Raw genomic sequence first — 22,087 nt, 5'->3', positions numbered from 1 at the left:
TCCAAGGAGAATACAGGTACAAGAAACCTGTGCTACTCCTTCCAGGTAGCATTATGATAGTATTTTTGAAGTAGAGTATTTAAATATTCATCTAGTATGTTCTGGGGTTCTGCTGCTGCTTAGCTTGAGAAGCATAAGGATAGCAAGTTTCCATGGGATGAGGGGGAAGAATAATTTAAGCTATCATCTAAGTACTTGATTAAAACAAAATATAATTAAATGTAGATTAATACCATACTTGCCTTCTGTTCCTCATACTTGGTTCCCACCTCCATTGTAAATGACTGTCTCTCTTAACTGGCTTAGGCTTCAGAGGCATCCTGATTTCTTATTGTGTATAAATGCTCATTAAAACATCTAGATACAAAGGAAGTCTATTATCTGTAAAAGAGATGGAAGTGAAATAACACTGGGTAGGTTGTTATCAGTGACTATCATGTAATAAGATTTGATTTTTTTTTTAATGTGCTTTATCTTCAACTTTTGCCAGATAAAATTCTTATAAAGATGATGACTTGGTGTGTCATTTCTTCCTCATTTCCTGTAGCCTCCATTTCCCATCTTCCACTTACATGTAACTCTATGTCAGAATTCTGTTCTTAAGAAGAAAATCCTCTGGGTGAGTCAGGATCAAGTGTCTCTAATTCAAGTACAAAAATGGCCTGTTACACTAAAAGTAATGAGGGTGCATAAGATTAAACCCGTCTGTTTAAACATGTCAGAAACTGTATTTAGATCTGAGGATATAAATTGAAGAAGGGTTTTGCAGATCAGAGTTCACTGACTTCAGTACAGAGCCTTGTATTATCTTTCAGAGAACTCTTTGATTTGGAGGTTTGTAAAGCACTTGTTTCGCTTGGCCCCGTTAAAAAGGGACATTCAAGCTTATTGCAATTTAGAGGTATTAAGTGGAGAAAGTTAAAATTATGCATGTAACATGTAACCTTTCTCCCTGGCGTATCTACCACAGTGTTTTTTTCAAGGAAGCCAATGGCTGGTTTATGCTGCCTGCATGGTGTTGGGTAAATAACTTGGGAATTGCCAGTGTTTGGTGTATGGGTAACAGTGCTGGTGCAACGCTGACCAGACGTGCCTTTCCTTTATGATTGTGTTGGCATTCTGAGAAATATCTTGTTTCTGCAGCATAGACAAACAGTGGTAGTACCAGAGTCTTAAACACTGATAATTCCCCCCCCCATGATAAGATAAGCACAGCATACTTAATGGTAGTAAGTGATGGAGAAATAGTCAGTCGAAGATTGTGACACCTTTAACTTGGCAACTGAGAGAATCTGAATTGCTTTATTTTGTAGAATTATAATTACTTCATGGCTAGACTCAATAAATGTATTTTATCCTCATGTCCCCCCCCCCAAACAGTAATTTGTCTATTGTAGATAAACTGATTTTTAAATAAACTTTAATGTGTTTTTTCTACACTTCTGTTTGAGTTTAATCATGTGGAAAAGTAGAATTGGATATATGATTTCATATTGATGTACTTCTAGGAATTGAATAGTAATAAAAACTTATCGTAAAGCATGGCTGTAGTTCTTCGGTGCTTTAGATGAACTGTGTGTTCAGTTGTATCTTTGAGCTGATCAAAGCTACTTTGCTCACACTGGTTTAAAAAAGTATTCTAGTAACTATCATCTTTCACGCTTTTTCACAATACTTTTAAAAGTATTTTTCACAAAATAATCTTAAATACGAAATTCTACTTTTCCATCTATTTAAGTGAATGAATATTCTAAAGTTAATGGAACAAGGTAGGGTTGGGTTTTCTGATTTAGAGGAGGTGTTAATGTGTTGGAATGGGAAGAGATGTTAGTAAGCCGCCTGTATAGCTTTTCTAGAAGCTCTGTTCCCTCTGGTGTTTTTAGAGCTCAGCTTTTGACTTCTTATTTGTCATAACTCCTACTTGTCCTTCTTAGAATAATTTTTTTTTTTTCATCTCTATTAAACTGTATGGAGGGTTTTGTTTTAAAAATAATTGTAACTATTGACCATATCTGGCGGACTTATCTAAGAAAAGATGAGGAATTCTAAAGTTAAACCCTGCACTGCAACTTTCCCTTGCGTTAGTTAACTTCTGTGCAACCTACAAATAAAGACCTAAGAGTTGGACAGCTTAGTCTTTGACCCAGCTAATGAGTTTCTGTAATTAAGCATTATGTAATAATTTTTTTATACTGGAGGGTTGAACTGAATCTTAACAAGCACTTACGATGTTATTTGATATTGTAAAGTAGACGATATTGAAATAGCTTTGGTGTGGTGGGCAGGGTGCTCGTCCTAGACAGTGATCAGACGAATGTCATTGACTCTTTGCCCTGGGCTGGGCTCTCTTGTTGGAGAGAATGTGGGGAGGAGGGTACTAATAAAGTTAGAAGCATCAAAAAGATAGAGCACTCCTACTTCGTCGTTGTGTCCACTTAGAATAGCAGAATGGCTGAAGCTGGAAGGCCCCTCTGGGTCTGATCCCGCCCCTGGGCTCAAAGCAAGGTCAACAAGAGCAGGTTGCTCAGCCTTGGGTTGTGACTCCGCAGCTTCAGTGAGCAACCTCTTCCCAATGTTTGACTGCCCTCATGGTAAAAACTTTTCGTCTTAAGTTTAACTGGAGAGTAATTTTCCTGAAAAATAAACCTTCTGCTGTGGGGAAGAACACTTGAAAGGTACTATCACCTATTCTGTCATGTGATTTCAGTAAGTTTTCACCCCTTCAAAGCCCAGAAGGTGTAGAACAGTTACCTTTTTCTGTTGTCATTCCCCAAGTAGCATGCATTCAGATGCTGATGGCCTGTTTTGTTCATCAACAGGCAAGAAGTGTCCTGTAGCTTCTATCAAAAGACTTAAGGCAGAGCAGATTAAAACAGTTTGAAGTTATAGTCCATTCTCACTGTAATTTGTAACATGTGCATCAACAAATTTTCAAGATAAGATTTCAGGCCATCAGGATAAAGACTTCCATGCACAAAAAGAAAAAAAAATACTGGAAAAAGCTTGCAACTTAAATTTTCAGCAATTTTGCACAATGGGTGGGGAGGGAGAAAGCTCTAGAAGGTGGTGTTGTAAGTTGCTTGCATAAAGGCTGCTATTACTTGTAAAGGTGAAGGGTTAGCTAGGAAGAGCACTGTGGATCCCTACCAGGAACTTACTTTTATTGTGCAATAATCTTCCTTTATGGACTACTCCTACTAACTCTTATCCTAAGGACAGTGATTGCTGCTTCAAAGGTAATATGAATGTTTAAGAAGAATCTAGAAGAGAGAAACAAGAACAATGAAAAGACATGAAATAAATAATGCATTGGAAGAACAGCCTAAAGACAAGAGGACTGGGGGGGACAAAAGGAAACATAATTATATGTACAGTGTATATGTAATACTAATCTGAGGAATTAGTGGAGCATGGGATAAAAAGAAATAACCTTAAATTTCAGACAGAGTTCAAGACTGGATGTTATTAAATAGAATTTCTTATGGGTAGTAAAATTTATTTAGCTTATTCTTCGTAGTATCTAATGATAAATTCTCATCTTAAGCAGTTTTAGAACCTTTACCTAGCCATCAGCATGGCTTAAAGCCTTGAAGTTCTTCGCTCTGTAGTTTTGGCCAAAACCAGTCTGGGTATCATGGGGTGAAGAAAAAAATCCTGTAGTTAGTGTGTGTGTGTGTGTGTGTATATATAATGGAAAAGGTCGTTACTGAAGCTACAAATGCTTTCAAATTAATTGTTATTGTTGTCTTCCTAAGTGAATCAGTAAAGGGCTTATCTGTTGCACCATATATACTGGCTACTTGGTATCCTCCCAGATTTAGTGGTTGGCAGCTTTATCAACAATATGCATGTTGCTTAGCTGTTTTGTATAAATAACACCTTTTTTGTTCTCTTTCTCCTAGTTTCTATGGAGATTTCGGACCTTTAAATTTGGCAATGTTATACAGATACTGCTGTAAACTAAACAAGAAATTAAAGGTAAGCTTTGTTTAAAAACAATGTTCCTATATTTTTGTGTTTGAAATTCAACTAAAATGTGTTACCCAGTTTGGAAGTGGTTGTTATGTGCCCATTATCTAGATGGCTGTTACGAAGCTTTAAGGTTATTCTTTGTTCTGAATTCTTTTCCCTCTGAAGAATGGAAAAAACAAATACGCTGTCCTTGTTGCTTAGCAGGTGAGGCACTGAAGGATGTGTCCACCTTCTTCTGTAGCCTTACAGTTCAAGAAAATAGTAACTAATTTCTTTGGTTTGCAGCTAATGACTATGAATTACTGGAAAAAAAACCCTAGATGTTAAAAAACAACCAAACAAAAAACTTCACACCCATGAACAAGAACAAAACATGGGCCCCAAAATCACACTCTTTAAACTAAATCTCGCTCAGTGGAAAAGTTTAAAACTTCTAAATCGCATTCAATTTAATAAATGTTGCTTCTACGAATGTTATGGAAATGTGTTTTTACACATTTAAAAATGGTTCCTTTTTCTGTCTTGTAGAAGTGTCATTCCCTGTCAAGCAATTTGTAGAAGCTTTCTTATTTTCTTGCTTCCATATAATGATTGCTGATTCAAGGCAATTTTGAGTTGCTCTTTGCTAGAGAGAGAAGATTTTGGTATCATCTTTGGATACCACAGTAGCTTTTTCTTTTGACTGCAAAGCTTTGGTCCTTTCTTTCTAAAGTTGTCTAGAACCTGTAAATGCAGCAGTTCATTCTGAAGATCACCACGACTGAGTCTTGTTCTAACACTGTCCTGTCATAAACCCACAAGCCTGTCATGGGTTGATCCTGGCCAGAACCTAAACACTGGCAGCTACTTGCTCACTCCCACCCCAACCCCAGTGTGGGACAGGGGAGAGAATCAGAAGAGCAAAACCAAGAAAAACTTGTCAGTTGAGATAAAGGCAGCTTAAGCAGAGGAAATAGAAGTGGGGAGAACAAAACAAGTGGTGCAAAGGCAGTTGCTCACCACCTCCCACCAGCAGCTTGATGCCCAGGAAGTCTCTGAGCAACAGCTATTTTGGAAGGACAGCTCCCCAGTTTGATTGCTGGGCTTGATGGTGCGTGGTACGGAATATCCCTCTGGTCAGCTGGGGTCAGCCTTCCTGGCCGTGTCCCCTCCCAGCATCTCTCCTACCCCAGCCACTTGGAGTGGGGCAGTGTGAGGAACAGAAGGGCTTGATGCTGTGCAAGCGCTGTTTGGCAACAGCTAAAACGTCGATGCGTTATCAGCGTGCTTTCAGCCACAAATCTGAACCACGGCATCGTGCGGGCTGCTGGGGAGAAAACCAAACTCCATCCCAGCCGGACCCAGTACACTGAGCATATAGCTATAGATTTAACCTGATCCACAAATGCCTGTGAAAAAGTGATTTGCAGCATGTATAGAAGACTTACCAACTGCAAGAAGTTAAACAGAGATTTTAATTCCAAGATACTAGTTAATATCAGTTGTGTGCAAATAGCAAGGAGGCACTTCACTAAATATTACAGATTTAAAATCTTTATAATGTAAAATACTAGACCTGTTACTGATAGAACGGGAAAAGGAGACAACAGATGCCATGACTGTTAAGAGGATTGCTGTATCAAAAATGACATTATGTTTTGGGACCAATGTTTGCTGCACAAATGAAACCATTATGCAAGTTGATTCATGCTATCTGCTGCTTCCAGGGGCACGTGGCTTAAAGTCCGGTAGTCTTAAGAGGAGGTTCTGCAAGTTGGGGGGTTTGTAGAGTTGCTATAACCTTACTGCAAAAAAAGTGCTTTCAGTTAAAATTTACATTGCTTTGTAATATAGAAAGTTAGTTATAAATTTAAAAAAAAAATTAAACGCTAGTATTTCTAATTCTGAATGCCTGTGTTCGTATTGGGAAAACTTTGGATTTGCCATTTCTGTGTTAATACCAAAAAGAGCTTATAAACACGTTATCTTATCCCCCTGTTTTCCAGTGCCGCTGTCCCATTCAAACACATGACCAATGATGCTCACGCTCTAGGAATCTATTTTTTTTTACCTTAATTCTGCTGTTTGTGGCCTTATATTTGAGTCGTGAATGACTATGGAGAATGGTTGCTCTGCGAAGCAGTTACTGCAGAGAAGAACCGAGGATAAACCTGCTGTTCTAACTTTCACTGTGCCTGTGAGAACTAGAGATTAGTTCTGTTTTTTCCAGTTTCAGATGGAGACTGTAATCAGTTTGGGGCCTGAATACAGTCTCGTGTGTTGCTGTTGAAGTGTAACTTTGTACTTCTGTAGTTGAACTAGAATGCCTTCAAACTGGACCCTAGATACCAAGAGTTTCACCCAGAAAACAAGGACACAGCTAATAAGTACCTCAGGACTTGGTTTTGGTGGCATTTGGGGTTTTTTAATGACTCTGTATTAAACAGGAGTGTTTCTTGTTAGAGACAATCATCTGCATTGGATGAGGCAAGCTGGTTGTCAGAAAAGGGCCTGTAATCATGATGATACAAAGATTGTGTATTATAAAGGAAAGAATACACAAGGGAGCCAAATTGAAACTGAATTAGTAACTCTGACACTTGCAGGGTTGATTTGGCAAACTGTGATGTCATCTTAATGTAACTTTAAATTTTTTTATTTTTTTTTTTTTGTAAAAAAGCAAGCACACTCGCAGTGCTAGGTGAAGAGTATGAGAGGTCAGGAGCAGGACAGAGAAGTCTCATGCAGATCAGCTCGGAGGAGGTGCTGGTGGTTGCTGCTACCTTACCAGAGGCTAATTCCAAATAGGTTAGTTGAAACTGCTGGTGCATAATAGAGAAGGGTAACCTGATAGCACAACCACTTGAAAGTAATACCTGAAATCAAACAGCTAAAGTTTGGAATACCACCAGGGTGCTATAGAAACTTGCACATGACTAGATCCCAGTGTGGCTGATTGGCACTACCCTAAGGTAGGCCAGTACCTGCTAATGTAAGCTTTGCTCTTCTAGTAGTTAAAATATATGCCAGGCTCTGTCCTAATTTAGATACTATCTGCAGTGGGTGAGCAGGCTTGTAAGACCAAATCCCAGCGCTGAAGCATGCATCTGATGTGTACTGTAGGCCTAGCAACCATAGACTACTGCTCAGCTTCACAAGTTGAGAATTATGGATTCATGGTTTCTACTCTTCTCCCCCTCAGCTTCTCATGTCTGTCCTTCACGAATGTCCCCGAGAGGGTTCCTGAGGCCTGAACTAGTGTGTCTAAGACAGAAGTTCATGGCCTGTGACTTACCTGCCAGCGAGGCATTGGTGCAATGAGCAACTGCAGCAGCAGGAGTATGGTAATTCTCGGGTGGCACCAAGGGGACACGCAGGCAGTCTGTGATCAGTGTTTCGGAGATGAGAAGTGCCAGCTGGACTAACAGCATGGAGAAAGAGTCCTGTTGGGCAACCTGCTGCTTGCATACCCTTGCGTTAAGGGTAACCATGCCCCGTGACCAACAGCAGGGGTTGGCTGATCTTAGCAAGTAAAAGGCGCTGCAGATGATCGTTCTCCGGAACTCCAGCCTCTGCAGCAGGGTGGTTGCTCTCGCCACGCTGCAACGCTTCTGAGATCCTGAGGCAATCACAGCCTTAAGCCCAGATGGTTCCTGCCATGATCTGGTATATACCTGGTTGGGTATGCACTTTGGGTGCTTTAGTGGCGAAAAGAGTCTTTAAGAGTGGCACAAAAGAAGTTACTCACAAAATATGGTAGTTGTGTGGATATTGTGTCTCAAAAGGAATTTAAGACTTAGGCTTTTACTAAGTTTAAAACTTCTATGAATAGAAACAAGAGAAGTGAGAGTATAAGATCTCATTAGAACAAACAAACCCCACAAACTTCCCTCCCCTCCAAGCCTTTCAGCTATATCTATTTCTGTTTTGGGAGAGGAATTAGACATGGAGGCATTTTTTTCTCCTTTCCTGGGGGACAGGCAGGGAAGGAAAAGGAGAATCATACCAGTCTGAAATGTGCTAATGGCAGACCAGTGTTTTGAAGTAAACTATTGTAACTTTATGCTGGCTGATTTTGAAAATGGCAAATAGTTCTGAAGAGCTGAAAAATTTATTCAGATATTCATTTGCTGAGAAAGTTGGAGATGAAGTCCTGGTTATGCTTTGCAGGAAAACCTTTCTGACCTTGTTATGTTTGTAATGTTTTGATTGCTGATTGCTATGGAGATGATCTTGACTAGCCAAGCCAACAGCAAGGAAAAAAATGCTTGGCTGTGTTGTCTTCCTACTTGTTCTTTGAATTCTGTTCGGAGGAAAACCGCTTGACTAAGCAACTGTGATTCATTTATGAAACAAATATTTTCCTCTTCTGTTTAAATAAGTCTGATTTCACAAAAGCTGCTTTAAAAAACTGCTTTTATTTGTGTATAGCCTTTAAAAACACCTGCTTTATGTGTGTATAGCCTTGCACAGTCTCAATATTCAGAAGCAGGGGTGATCAGAGAAGGGGGTCTTGCTGAGATAAATGATGGAAGATCCCAGGCAGGAGAGTGAAGGTTCTGGCAGGCTTTTGAACTACAGGGTTAACATTTCTTGTATGCTAAGTGAAATCGCAGAGGGGTTTGGTTTGTTTTTGGTTTAATATAAATAAACTGCTGGGCATACACATGGAACTATAGTAATTGCAAGCATCTCCTTTGGGACAGCTTAGATTTTGGGGCAGGCTGCACGTACATGTTTTAATACATCACTTTCTATGAACAGTTTGCCAGCCTTGTATTCACTGCTAGTTATGTGTACATATTACATATACATGACATGTGTGTGTATATGTAAAAATAGTATTTGTATCAATCCAGGCTTATTAAATGTCTTGCAGTAATTTCTTGCCTGAATAATGCAAGTCTATTAAACCATGTCCATTAAAGTACTGTCAAATAATCTGGTGATCCTAAACAGGTGTCAGTCAAGTAATTGTCCACAACTTCTAAGCCTGTCATCAATTCCTGTGCAAGTAAATCTCTCTCAAGGCCTTCAAGAAACAAGAACTGATCTATTATTAAAAAAAAAAAGTAATAATCTTGCAGTGAAAATAACATGTTGTGGAACGCTCTCATACACCAAATCAATTAGTTTTATTACCTAAAGCAAAACCTGCCACACTTTTCCTGTAACCTCTGCTTTTAGTTCAAAAGATTGTCTTGGGTGAGTATATTCCTCTGGAATATATATCTTGGCAGATGCTGCTCTGTTATATTGTTACTTTTTGTCTTATAATATTATGTGAAACTGCTAGAATTTCCTTACTGGTAAAGGAAAATATCTTTAGTGCTTCATAGTGCATGTATTAGTTTTGTTTTGGAAAAAAGATTATTTGCAACTATGTTATCTCTAATTACAGCTGTTCTGTAGACAACCTGTATTGAAAAATTCCTTGTTGAAACATTTTTGGTTCTTCCGAGTTGCGCAGCATCTAAGGGAACTAAAGCCCTGATTCATTCAGGTGGAGCTCTGGACCTATAAAAAACAGTCACCTTACGGAACTGTCTAACACTCATCATCACTGAACCTAGCCAAAGGAATAGACTTAGCTTATTAAACGTGGTCAGCAAATCAGTATTTCTTTTAAATGGATCATACAGCTTAATATTGATATTGAAAGTGTACCGAGAATTTGTGTCACGATGTTAACAGAGGCATTGCATTGACACTGCAGCAAACGCTTATGGTCAAACTTGATTTTCTGTAGCTCGTGTGCAAATAAAAGCGGCGGTTTGTTTTATAGGCTTCTGAGAAGTTAAATCTTGATGCAGTTGCTGTGCTATAAGCCATTGGTTAAAGTCGGTTTTCAATTTTGTGCTAAAGCTTTAGTCAGGATTCAAAAATACCTTAGGTATTTCATATAGCAATATGGCTCATAGGGATTAAACCCTTACATTTTGAACATGAAGCAATGAAAATGAGATAATGCTTTCATGTGAACGTTCTGGGAACTTTTAAGGTGAGCTGACACTTTTGGGCTACTTCAGGTACAAAAGCATCTCAAAATTGGAATGACATACCCATATGATTAAAAAAAAAAAATCTATTCTGTAAAATAAAACAAGAAACATGGTGGTCTTAGAACTTCTGGCTAGGTAGCAGAATCTGCTTTTTGCAGTTTAAAATAGCGTTTCAGGTGAACTGCAAAACGTTGCGAAGAACTTCGCTTTCAAATGAGTAGCAGTCAACAAGTTATAATTGAAGTTCTGTCACTGTTGCGTAACTACTGTAATCTTATCCCACCCACACATCATGGGTGGAATTGCAGTTAGAGAACACTAAAATTAAAAAATTGAGGAGGGAGAAGAAAGGAGGGATCTTAAAATACTGGGATTAATTTTGTCAAGTTTTAATAATAATTGAATGCTTCGCTAATTAAATAACTACTTGTGCTTTGTATGTTTGCATATACAGCGAGGGAGATGTTGCTGTTGGTCTCGAGATACAGCCTCTTCCCATCCACAGCAACCGGCTGTCTCGGGGAGTTACAGTCCTGTTTAGGATTCAGCTGCATTAACCCTCAGTCCTTCCACCTATGGAAGGTGTGGGCAATAAGACCAGACTGGAAAGTACAGTTGGAACTGCTACTAACGGTGCTATTTCGGCGCGGGGAGGGAGTAAGAAGCTGGCTGTGATACATCCATTGGTTTTCTCCTATTTGGTTTTTTAGCACAATTCGATTCTGCAGTTAAAGCTGTCCTGAAATTTGCAACAGGATTTAAGGCAAGAGTCGATGTTTACAGATTTCTGGAAGTGAGATACAGTTGGTGCTACTTAAATTAATAAAACACAATTCTGCAGCGGTTACCTATCTCCCACCCCCAAATGTCATCAGTGCCAAGAGCAGGAAAAGAACGTAAATTAGAATTGTCAAATTGGAGTTAAAAACCTGAAGCTGGGTAGCAGCAGCACTGGTATAACAGCAGTTTATAAAAATGTGCAGCTTTTTAAGAGAAACGTGCTTCAAGTATTTAGAAGCAGAATCCAGTACGTCTGATGACTTCCTCAGAACTGTAGTAGTACTGTAGAAATCTGTCGGGGAGAAACATTAGTGTTGCAGAATATAACGGAAGTGTAGCAATTAATGAAGCTAAAAAAAAATAATAATGCAACAAACTGTCCAGCTTGCCATTTTTAAGCGACAGTTTTATCTCTCTCTGGCTTTAAATAGTTTTGCTGCAGTTTGTCATTATTGTTCCTTTCTGGTGCTTGTTGGTCTTGTTTTCAATGGGAGTTTTGTCCACAGGATTCTGACAAGGCTTCTTTTCTTCCTAAAGAAAGAAGAATTGCAAGTGTTACTAGTTTTGTCTCTGCCTAGCCTTTTTTTCAGGCTTTTCACTTGTGCAATCTTTTTTTTTTTTTTAATAAATTCTTGCTGTTGAAGGTTTCTAAAGATGTCTGTCACCCCGTTTTTAGGTAGCATAGATTGAAGAGTGGTGTTTAACTTATAAAATGCCTGTAAGATTGATTGCTTCATTTTTTCTCTTGTCTTCACAGAATTATATGCTAAAGGGATTTAACATATAGGAGGGTGGTTTAGTCTGAAATTTTCCTTTAATCAATGTTCATAAGCTATTGTTCAAATATTTCAACTTGGGGGGAAAAAAAAACCAGTATTTTATATTGAACATTTTGGTTCAACTGCATTTTGTAGGATATTTTTGCACAGCAAACTAAGATCTGCCCTGATACAGTGGCTGTTTCCCTGCACTTTTATCTATAATGCAAGAAGATTGTTCATGGTATCAGTAACTTTTTCTCCTTTACGAGTCTCTCTATAAGAATTTTTTCTGGCTTACTTTTCAGTTTTGGAAAAATGACTTTTTTAAGAGTATTTTTTCTCTCAGTAAATATGCTGTCTGTCTGGTCTTTTTTAACAGTATTTCAGTCTATCAAGAAAGAAGATAGTGTACTATACCAGTTTTGACCAGCGGAAACGAGCAAACGCGGCGTTCTTAATAGGCGCATATGCTGTAAGTACTGCTTATCACACGGATACTTCTAACCTTCCTTAAGAGACATCTGCTATGTGTAAAATAGCATCTCAAGGGATGGTCCCTTTGGGGGAGGTAGGCAGATGGTTATTTGATTTTTCTCTAAGCTGTCTTCGAAAACTCTGCTGTATGAGGGGTTGGGGGTTGGACTAGATGACCTTTAGGGGTCTCTTCCAACCCAAAACATCCTAGGATTCTATGAGTTCTAGGGAAGCCCTGCCTTTGGCATTTAACTCCATTTACTTTACTACGCAGCGAGTGGCTTTGGCAGATCATGTGCACGTTTCCCATAGGTTATCATTTTCTTGAATGTCAAAAATGCAAACCACAAACTTACCTCTAAACCTGGCTGTCTTAGGATGAATTGCTGCTCATGGCAGTAGTGAGCTTCATACTGGGGAGGAGAAAGCTTTTTCTCACAACCTTTCTTAAAGTTACCAGACCAGAGGCATAGGTATTATTGGATGGATTTCTTTTCTTGGTGAATTTTCATAGCCTACTCAGAATAATGGAATAAATGAGGTATTTCGGCCTTCTAATATTACAGGTAACATGCAATACGTAGGGCCATCTTAGTTACGCGAGCCTCATTTATTACAGTATCGTGTATGTTTTGATAGTCCCAAACCAACGCTCGCAGAGCCACTTGTGTGTCTTCATGGCAGTGTAGCTCAAACTTCAATTTCACCTTCCTCCTCTGCTGTCCGGAGTGGGAGCACACTTGCAGAAAACTCCAAGAGTCTTTGCGATAGCTTGTTTTATGCTGATGAGGTGTTGAAGCTAATGAGCTGCGGGTCCTGGGCTGATATCCACGTGGTCAGCTGAGTTCTGGCAGTCTCTGCTAAGTCAGGCTTTATACCATGTGAAAGCTGGTGTATTTCTTCCAGGCCTGAGGGCATGCTGAAAGCAAAGTTCAGTAAATGCAGATGATCATATTGAAAGAAATGTTTTACTACAAGTATGGGGGTAGTGTGTAAATGTTCTTGAGAGAGAAGATCTATTTAAATTTAAAGATGGAAAAAAAAAAATTGGGGATGAGTTCAAATTTTAAAAATCTTTGGGTTAGCTTTTTAACCTTTGGGGCTAGACCTGATGGAGCAATTCTGCAAAAGGAATAGTAAGGACAAATGACTTAGGATGTTCTAAGTTTGTTAATGTTCTTGACCGTACAAGGCTATATTTAATAATGCTGGAATTAATTTCTAATTCTGTGGTTTATATTCTGTTTAAGGAGCCTCCAACTTTGATAGTATATCTTTGTAAGTTTTATTGTCCCTTCATATCCAAAATCTGTCTGAATTGTAGCATCTTCAGTAATGATTCCCACAGTACAGTTTGTAAAGAAACTTCAGTTGTTCCATTTGGACTGCTTTTTGGTTTCTGTTTGCATCATTATATCTCCAGTTCTGTATTTAGAAAGATTCACTTCACGTTTTAAAGCTGGTCTAATTAAGCCTACAGCTAGAGAACACTCATCTAGCACATATGTAGATTACGGCATCCAATTGCCTTTACTGGATTGCCCTTGTCTGATCCTGTCTTCACCTTCCGATACATCTCGGAAGCTGTGGAAAGGGTAGGACACTTTTTGAGGGGGATGAGATTATCTTTTTATTCCCCTTGCCCAGTCCTTGTTACGTGACTGCCTCAGCTATGTAGCTGTTCTCTGGGGACGAGGAGTGAAAAGGCCCTTACTAGTATGAGGTAGACTCATAGGAGGGAGCGCTGCTCTCCATGAAGATAACTTCTTGAAAAGCCAGGCTGTAGGAACAGAAAGGTAAGGAGGTGCATAAGGTGCAAGACAGAAATCCAAGCGGAGGGTTGATCAGCAATAAAATGAATATTTATTTATTCTAAAAAGTTATTTATGATCTACCTAATAACCTGATTTTTTGTTTTTTTAACTGCAGAAGCTTAGCTTTTATAATCCAGGTTTATTCATTTCACACTCCAGAAATAATATTTGCATTTTTTGAGTGTGTTACCTGTAAATGCTATGTTTGGTCAAATGCAGTAGATGTACGCTCTTCGGTTACGTGATAGGGTGGTTCCTGACCTGAAGGAATCTAATCATATGCTTCAGTAAAAGAACTGTGTGTAACTGGCAACTTGATCTATTACAATCTGAATATCCAAATTGTGGCAGAAATAGGTGTGCTCTTTGATTTAAGGCCTTCTAGGTTTTGTGTCTTGTCTTCGATTTTACAAGCTTTTTGAGACCAGAAAGTGTTATGGCTATGAACTCTACCAAGGAGTGAAAGTTAATTGAGAAAGCTTGGTTTGTTTGTCCTGGTGTTAAAATATTAAGTGTAAAATGAAACGTGGAAAACAGTGGATCAGGTTCTAGGAATGGGTTTCCAGTGGTGATTATGCAAGTTGGATTGTTCCATTAAACAGCTTCTTAGACATGTTGAACCAAAATGCCATATAGCAATTAAAATACTTTAATAGGAGAGTCATAAGTTTAAGTGGAAGTTAAGTCTTAAAACTTTATTGGCAATAGCTTGCCTGTTTGTGCATTGCATCTCAGGAAGATGCATTTGCTAAATTTCAGTTTTTACAGTGGACTTTCAGTACATTTGGGCTGATCATGTCCAGTTGCTAAATTTTTGTCCTTGCTCTTAAGAATTCTGCAAAGATTGCTTCTGTTGTAAAAGTCAGATTAAGAAGAAAAAAAAATGAAGATCTTAAAAGAGCAGAAGAACATAGGGATTTCTCTGCTCTTACAGAGAAGTTTAGGGTTCCTCCTAAATGGCCAAGGCTACAACATAAACTGTTCGGTGACGTCTACTACTCACCACATGCTACTAGGTTTTGCAGTCTTACCAGGTGCCGCAGAGAATATTTTGAAACTGGTATTGCTTTGCTTTTCCCTTAATCTGTTCGGAGACTTACTTTAGTTGTTAGGGAGGGTTTATGTAGTCTTCCGCAATAGTTAATTTAAAAAAAAAGTCTTTAAAAATAGTACTACTACAAGTACTTTCATGCGTACCAAAACTGAAGTAGCCTGGTTTGACTCAATTTGTCCCTAGCAGTTTCTAGGGGAAAGAGGGGTGAGAGGGAGTAGGTTTAACTGAATTATGCTGAAGTGATTGCAGGATCTCCCCACTTGTCATCACAGAATTCATTCTTGGAGAAACCATGAAGGAGAGTGCATTTTCTCCTGTCTAATAATGTAGGGGTGAATTGGGGGCTGGGTCCCTCTTTCCATATTGTTCAGGTATTTGTTATGTTTCTTTTCTGGTCGGAAACCAAGGAACCCCCCTACCTGGTTGTGTGCTGTGCTATCTTGTGAGGTATGAATTCCCTGGGGAGAAGAGCAGGAGGAATGCTCGTCTCTTTGTACCAGTGGCTGCTCTTGTACTTCCAGAGAAATGGGGCAGGGGGAAAGAGAGAACATACATGGAATACACTTGCTCCTCCTGGGAAACCTGGAGCTTTAACTCGACCCTTGCAGCAGACAAGTAGTAGTTATCTCTTGCAATTCTTCAAAGATCAGAACTTGAGTAGTGGTCCAAAAATCTGACTTTTGAGCAGTCCTGGTGAAACGTAATGTTTTCATACTGTGGCAAACTCTGAAAAGAGATCCAGTGAGCTCTTCTTCCTTTTCCTTATAGATAGCAGATGGGCTGGTCCTATTTCTTTCTCACAATTACTTTAAGTGTGTATTTTAGTAGTAATAGCTTTTATTAGACTTCTGTAACGCCAGTAAGAGAGAAGAGCTGTTGAGTTCTTAAATTCGTAATTTTATCACAGCAAATGACTGGGCGAGTTTGAGTAGCAAATCGCTACGGCATGTTCTGTCATTTGCTTGCAGGAGTGTTTTTCTCCAATTTAAAAAAAATAAATGAGACTTCTCGGCCCTACCTGAAGTTTTAAGGGCTTGTTCACTTGTAATCTAAGCATATCACACTACTGCTCAAATCTGCAATCCCTCCCTTGGAGGGTCAGCAAGTCCAAAGGCTTTTCAGTTACTGCAGCGTGTACAGCCTCTTTGCTGTTTCAAGCAACACCTTTCTTCAGATTGCCTTAGGTTGGCTTCGGAGAATTCCCGTGATAACTTAGCAGCTCTGGAGTGGATCTGTTCTGTATACTTCTAATTCAAAAATGGTAGGTGCGGGCGGGAACACGATGGATCCAAATTGTATTTGAAATATTGTGGATGGGTGTTCAGGTGGACTTGCAAAATACTAATTCCCTTTTTGTTCTGTAAACTTTTTAGGACATGCAGTATGAATTTTTTTGGCAGTGCGATGTGGCCAGCCTTGCCATATGTCATGTGCCTGCATAGCATCCCAACTGTGGGGAGCTTTATCTTCCAACCATGTCATTATTCAGGAAGTCGAGAACATAAGAATGGAAATGTCAGAAGAAAAAAAAAGTGAAAACTTTCAGTATTTGCTGAGTCTGTTTTTTACAGGTGGTGGTGCCACATGTTATGAGTTAGAATAGTGACAGTGGGGAAAGGGAGAAGAACCTTGTCCCTTGTAAAACAACTCTTATAAGAGAATAGTTACTATCTAGAAAGTGACCTTTTTTTTTAAAAAAAAAAAAAAAGGTTTTTGCTAGCATTATTTCTTAGGTATAGGTTCAATTTATACAAACTATTTACTACAGGCTCTTTGTGTGGGTTTTTTTTGTATATGTTATGGTATGAAAGCACTCTGAAAATTCCTCATATTAGATTAAAAAAATGAAGCTAAGTTTCAGTTGCAGAGTTTTCATTGATAAAGATTTTTTTTCATTGATAAAGATGAGTCAGAAGACTGTCTCCTGGGTTTTTCTTAATGGATATCACTACTTTTAAAGTATGAAAGACATGTACTGTAGCGTTTCCTTCTCCATTTCATTACCCTTCTTCCTTCAGCTACGCACTATTCTTGACATCTGCAATACTCTTGGGTTTTCAGGAGCTCCGTTCAGTGTTTCTTTCCCCCTTTTTTTTTTTGTGTTCTTAATATCTTTTCCCTGTTTCCATCCTGATATCTTTATTATGAGCTTTGTGGACAAACAACTATAGAAGTGTTTGGTTCAGAATGTCATGTATACATGTCTTTGAGCAGAGGCAGCTTTGAAGTACTGTAACTTCTGTGAAATAAAAACTGCAGCATTGGGAAAACACTCATATAGTACAAATTTGCCTGTACTTTGGATTTCTGACTCCTTGCTGTGTAAGATGGAAACTCCTCTTTTCCCAAAGTCCTCTGAACTACCCTCTAAGGGTCTTTTGACTATAAGCAGGAATTCAGGCTTTAAACGTAAGCTAATTGACAAGATTATGGACATCAATTGACATGAATAAAATCAGTATTTTTCTCTAAAAGATAACCCCACCGAAATCTGTTGCAGAGGATGCTTTGTTCTTAAATGCAAAACCTTTATGGTGAGGGGGAAATATAAAAGAACAAGAGAAATATAAAGGAGACTTCTTTCACAGACCAACAGAATGTTTTACAAATAACTGTGAAAGCAGAGTAGCATCGCTGTGCTGCAGGGGTTGAAAGCATGGACTTGATGCCATTGGTTGGCAATCATTGCTGTAGACAGACCATTACAGCTTAAAAACAAAAAAGAAATGGCCCTTCCACTTTTTGAATTAAGTAAATATATATATATATACACACACATTAAGTAATTCTCTGAATTGGTTTCAATGTTAGTAATTACTGGTTTGGCCCCAACATCAGAGAGTCCAATAATTGAGTTAGAAAATTGTTCTGATAACACAGAATAAATGGAATGGTTTTTTAAATATAGAAATTGTGTTCTGTTTTGGGAAACCTTTGCTTTCAGAGGTTAAGGGTGGGGGACAATATGGAAGTTCACACAGATACAGGGACAATAATTTTGAGAAACGTGTTGTTTGGGCACTTGCTAAATGAGAGGGCAATATTGACACTGCCACAGTATTGAGCTTCAGCATTTGAAGATGAGTGGGCTTCGTTCCTCTTTTGGGTACTGACTGCTCCATGCTGTCGGTGTGACCGTGATGAGCAGAGCAGCAGCACTGGGGGCTGAGACTGAAATACAGCTCCGTGTCAGGGAATTGATCTTTTGAAGGCAAATCAGTTTGTGTAGAGGGTTTTGGTCCAAAATTAGAGTAGTTTTCAAAGCAGTGAAATAATTGGTAGTTGAAAAAGATGAATGTGGGCCCTCTTTTCATTGCGTCACGACAAACAGCTTTTTGGACTGTTTTGCTTTTTTTTTTTTTTTGTTTTATCCTTGTCTTTTTCTGTCTGCCTTCTCCATGCTTGAGGGAGAAATGCAAGAAAATCTACCTACCATGTTGTCATCTTACACAATACTAAGAATCCCATTAACTTGAGATACGACTCTAGACATAAAGCAAATTGCAGGTATTCTGGGCGTGACCACCGCTTAGCTATATTCTAATGTGTTTGAAGTTAAAAGTTGAATAAAGCTGTTAGGTCAGGAATTAGCCTATGTCTTGGTTAAGAAAATAATTTATTAGAATACTTCAACAGTTAAATGTGCATACAGCTAAAAAGTAGCCATGTAGGTGCTGGTTGGAAGGTGAGTTGGGTGCAAATGGCTCGGAAAATTGTGTGGCTTTGTTTACAAAACGTGTTTGCGCACATGGAATGTGCCATTCCAAACTGGATGAAATATTTTTTTGTAAATAATGCACTTGCTTACTATGTATTCCAAGTTAAATTTATTTTGGGACTGGTTTTACTGTACAAATAGGAATTGAAATGCAACAAGATGCGGTTGTGTTCTCGTTTCTTACTTAAGTAAGCTGAGCTGATGGCGTTCAGCGATAGCGGAAGGAGCCTTGGCTTAGGGTGTTACATTAACTATATGTTGGTCTCCTAGTAACAGGTTCAGCTTGTTGAATTGGATATTTTTCTTAATTAGTAGTTTGATATTGATCATTAGGAATCAAAAAATATTTGTGTTGGAAAATCTTCCATTGAGCTGTGGTGGAGAAATGTTTCGTATATCAACTGCTGTGATAATATTTTGACTCCAAATCTCAAGTTGGACAGAGAACTCCTAGCATAGATGCCTGTTTTTCATCTTCATACAATGTTGAGTCTGTCTTGAAGTCTCCCAGTTGCAGCAATATCTGTATTTATTTGTTTTAAAGGGGGGGAATGACACAAAACAGAAGTCCCAGTTTCTATTGATTTCTGAGTCCTTTTACCTTATGTAGGTATGTCTTTTCTGACCTATAAATGCCATAGGAGATGGTCATAAAGCAGTATAGTATACATTCTTAAGAGTTTAGTGGGGTGGGGGAAGCGTACATGTGGTTAATGACTTTTCAGGCTCGGGGCTTATTTTTTTTTCCTCTCCCCCCACCCCCTTTAGGTAATATACTTGAAGAAAACACCAGAAGAAGCTTACAGAACACTTTTGTCTGGATCTAATCCACCATATCTTCCATTTAGGTATGTGAACATGAGAAATGGGCCTAACATTTGTCTTTTGGACTTTGCTAAATAGAAATTTTTCAGATTGCCTTCCCAGAAGAGGGTTTCATGGCTGATACAGATGTTGTATCAAAATGTCTGATCTCCAGAAAAAATATTTTTTTACTTCTGGTAGAATTACTTGCTCTGTGTTGGAATAATAAAGCCGTTTCAATTGATTTAAGTTTTCAGTAACACTCCCAGTCTTGCAAACTGTCAAGTGCAGAAAACAGTTCTCGGTATGTTTGTGATTTAGCAATTAAAGCTTTTCTTTATGATGCATCATGTTTCAAAATCATTCAAGTCTGTTGAATTACCTAGTACCTAACGAGCTAGACTTACATGAATGGAGGGAGTTTTATGCTGATATACTTTCGCTATTTTACAGAACAAGTACTGATGTTCCAGTTATTAAATTGCTTTGCCTTTTCTGTTTTCAGTGAATCATAGATAATTTCTATCAATCTGTCTTTATTCTCTGTACTAAGGTCATACCGAGACTTGAATTTGAGGAGTTTTAGCTATCATGCCTATCTAAAAAATGAGACTTCCAGATTTTTTTTTTATAGTGTGGACCACAAAATGCCCTTGTACTTCATGAATAAAAATAAGTCACACTATTCTTATGCAAACACTGGCAGTAAAAGGCAACTAGAGGAAGGTAAATGTCCTCTTTTTTTTTTTTAGGGGAGTCAGTGTTTTACAAGTAGTGCTCACTGTCAGCCGATGCATTTGTAAATGCAGACCTACCTTCTCTGTATCAAATTCATCTGACTCTACAGCCACTCAGCAAAGGGAGATCAGATGGTCTCTCTTCTCATCGCTCATACAGGAGCCAGATACAGTATAAACTATTGGGATGGTAGATTTATATGTGAAGACCAGTTTGACTTTGAAACCTTAAACCATCAAACACTTTTTTTTTTTTTTAATTGGCAGAGAGTTTATACATTCATCTGGTCATCAGCAGCTCTCCAAAGCCCAAGGAGTTTACTGCGCTGTTGATAACATTTTTTTTCAGCTAATTATAAAAGATGCTTGGTACAATGCGTAAAAAAATCAGTTATTTTAAACATGTCAGTGATTTTTAACATCTCCAAATTCTACAGAAAATACAGGAGTGATGATCTAAGTTAAACAAAGAATAATGTATAGTTTTCTCCATCTTTTTAGATTCTCTGGTTCCTGATCTTCTCCTGGTTTGAAACAATTACATTGATCCTTTGCATTTACAGAAGGTTCAGCTATTGGAAAAATGCTACAAGAAGTTCTTTGAGGCAAACTCTATTATTCTGAGTACAGAAATGGTGTCAATACATTCTTCTGTCTCCTTATAGTTTTGAGGAAGCAAGAAGTGAAATATTGCCCTGCAATATTTCCCTTCCTTCTGGGGATTACTATGTAGCATTTTAGTGGAGTCTAAAAAAGACTTATTTTCCCTTTCATATCAAATTCTCAGTGGTTCAACTTTGGCAGGAGTATTTCTTTCATATAAGAGCTTTTAATACTAAAGTGACTTAAATTTTTCAGAATTTTAAGCTTAGTTTTTGAGGCTTGCTTGAAAAGCAAAACTCTCTTAGCAGAAGAGGATGTACGTTACCTGAGAATAGCCGTATCTTCACCAATTAAAAAAATTTGCTGTTTGGAATTACAGTAAGTTGCTATGTCTTTAGGTTCATTTTTCCCCACCGAAGTAAAGATTAAGGTGTGTGGAAAAGAGGTTCTGACAAAGCAAAGTACCTTAGTTGTCAGTTCCCAAAATAGTAGGATGGAAAACCTGGGAGGACCAGCGCGGTTGCAGAACAGTCTCACATGACCCTGTTTGTTCAAACCAAAGGCTACAGACCTTTGCCTTGCAACCAATTCCTTATAATAGTGTTGATGATGATAGTAAATAGTAATATTAAAAACTGGTACTTTGCTGGACTGGTAGGAAGTAGTGAAAGTAACTGGCTCTGTGATTTCTTGTGAGGCTGCTAAGAATCACTCTAACGGTTATTGATACGGAACGATTTTCATTTTAATTGTTAAATAACTACTCCAAGCAAATCCTCATGAGTTTGAATGCATAAAATTCTGTTCCAAAATAGAATAGTTAGCTACTCTGGGATCAGCAAAGGGAGGGGTCAAAAAATACAAGAATCAGCAAGATTTTCTCAAGATAGCTTTATTTTATTACACAAAGAGCATTTCATGTTTCCCAGAGGAGAGAAGTCAAACTGCAAACATTGAAGAAGGCAATGCCCAGCAAAGGGACTGCTCAGTTTTTGCAGCCTGGGTTGCCAGAACAATTACAAGAGTATAATTGCTTCATTCCATTTGTCAGCTTCAGGAGACAAGGGCAATTAATGTATGGAGTAGGCAGACCTCTGAAATGTAACTCCTCTGCAGTCTTGGTCTGTGTGCTGCAAGTGCTGGGTTGCTGGAACATAAATAATTGGCTAAAACTAAAGCTTTTTTTGGGAGGTTGTGCTTTTTTTGTGGTGGTTTTTTTTTGTGGTGTGGTTGGGTTTTTTGGTTTTAATTTTTTTGAAATGCAAAGCTTTGGCTATTTTAGAAGGTGGGAGGGAAGCAATCTTCTTGAGCAGAGCCTTGCTGTTTCTAGAAGGAATATTGTGTCACGACCTTTTGCTAGAACATCTTGATTTCCTGAGCGTGCGTTCT

At 38.5% G+C, this 22,087-nt stretch overlaps 1 protein-coding gene across 3 annotated transcripts in view; it reads left to right on the top strand.

Annotated features, from left to right (window-relative positions):
* The window catches only part of CDC14A (cell division cycle 14A), a 63,956-nt gene that overhangs the window by 7,178 nt on the left and 34,691 nt on the right, over window positions 1–22,087 (top strand). For 2 of the 3 annotated variants that reach the window (XM_035902853.1, XM_035902852.1), the window contains exons 2-4: window positions 3,903–3,978; window positions 11,874–11,966; window positions 19,323–19,402. In XM_035902853.1, the coding sequence (XP_035758746.1) occupies window positions 3,937–3,978; window positions 11,874–11,966; window positions 19,323–19,402 (215 nt within the window). In that variant the 5' untranslated portion in view covers window positions 3,903–3,936. Of the gene's footprint in view, window positions 1–3,902; window positions 3,979–11,873; window positions 11,967–19,322; window positions 19,403–22,087 lie in introns of those variants that run through there. The other variant, XM_035902851.1, reaches the window with a different exon arrangement.

Source organism: Egretta garzetta, unplaced genomic scaffold (assembly GCF_000687185.1).
Source record: "Egretta garzetta isolate BGI_Z169 unplaced genomic scaffold, ASM68718v1 scaffold149, whole genome shotgun sequence".
Classification (NCBI taxonomy): domain Eukaryota; kingdom Metazoa; phylum Chordata; class Aves; order Pelecaniformes; family Ardeidae; genus Egretta; species Egretta garzetta.
The sequence above is the reverse complement of the archived record's forward strand: the minus strand, read 5'-3'. Positions and strand labels throughout refer to the sequence as shown.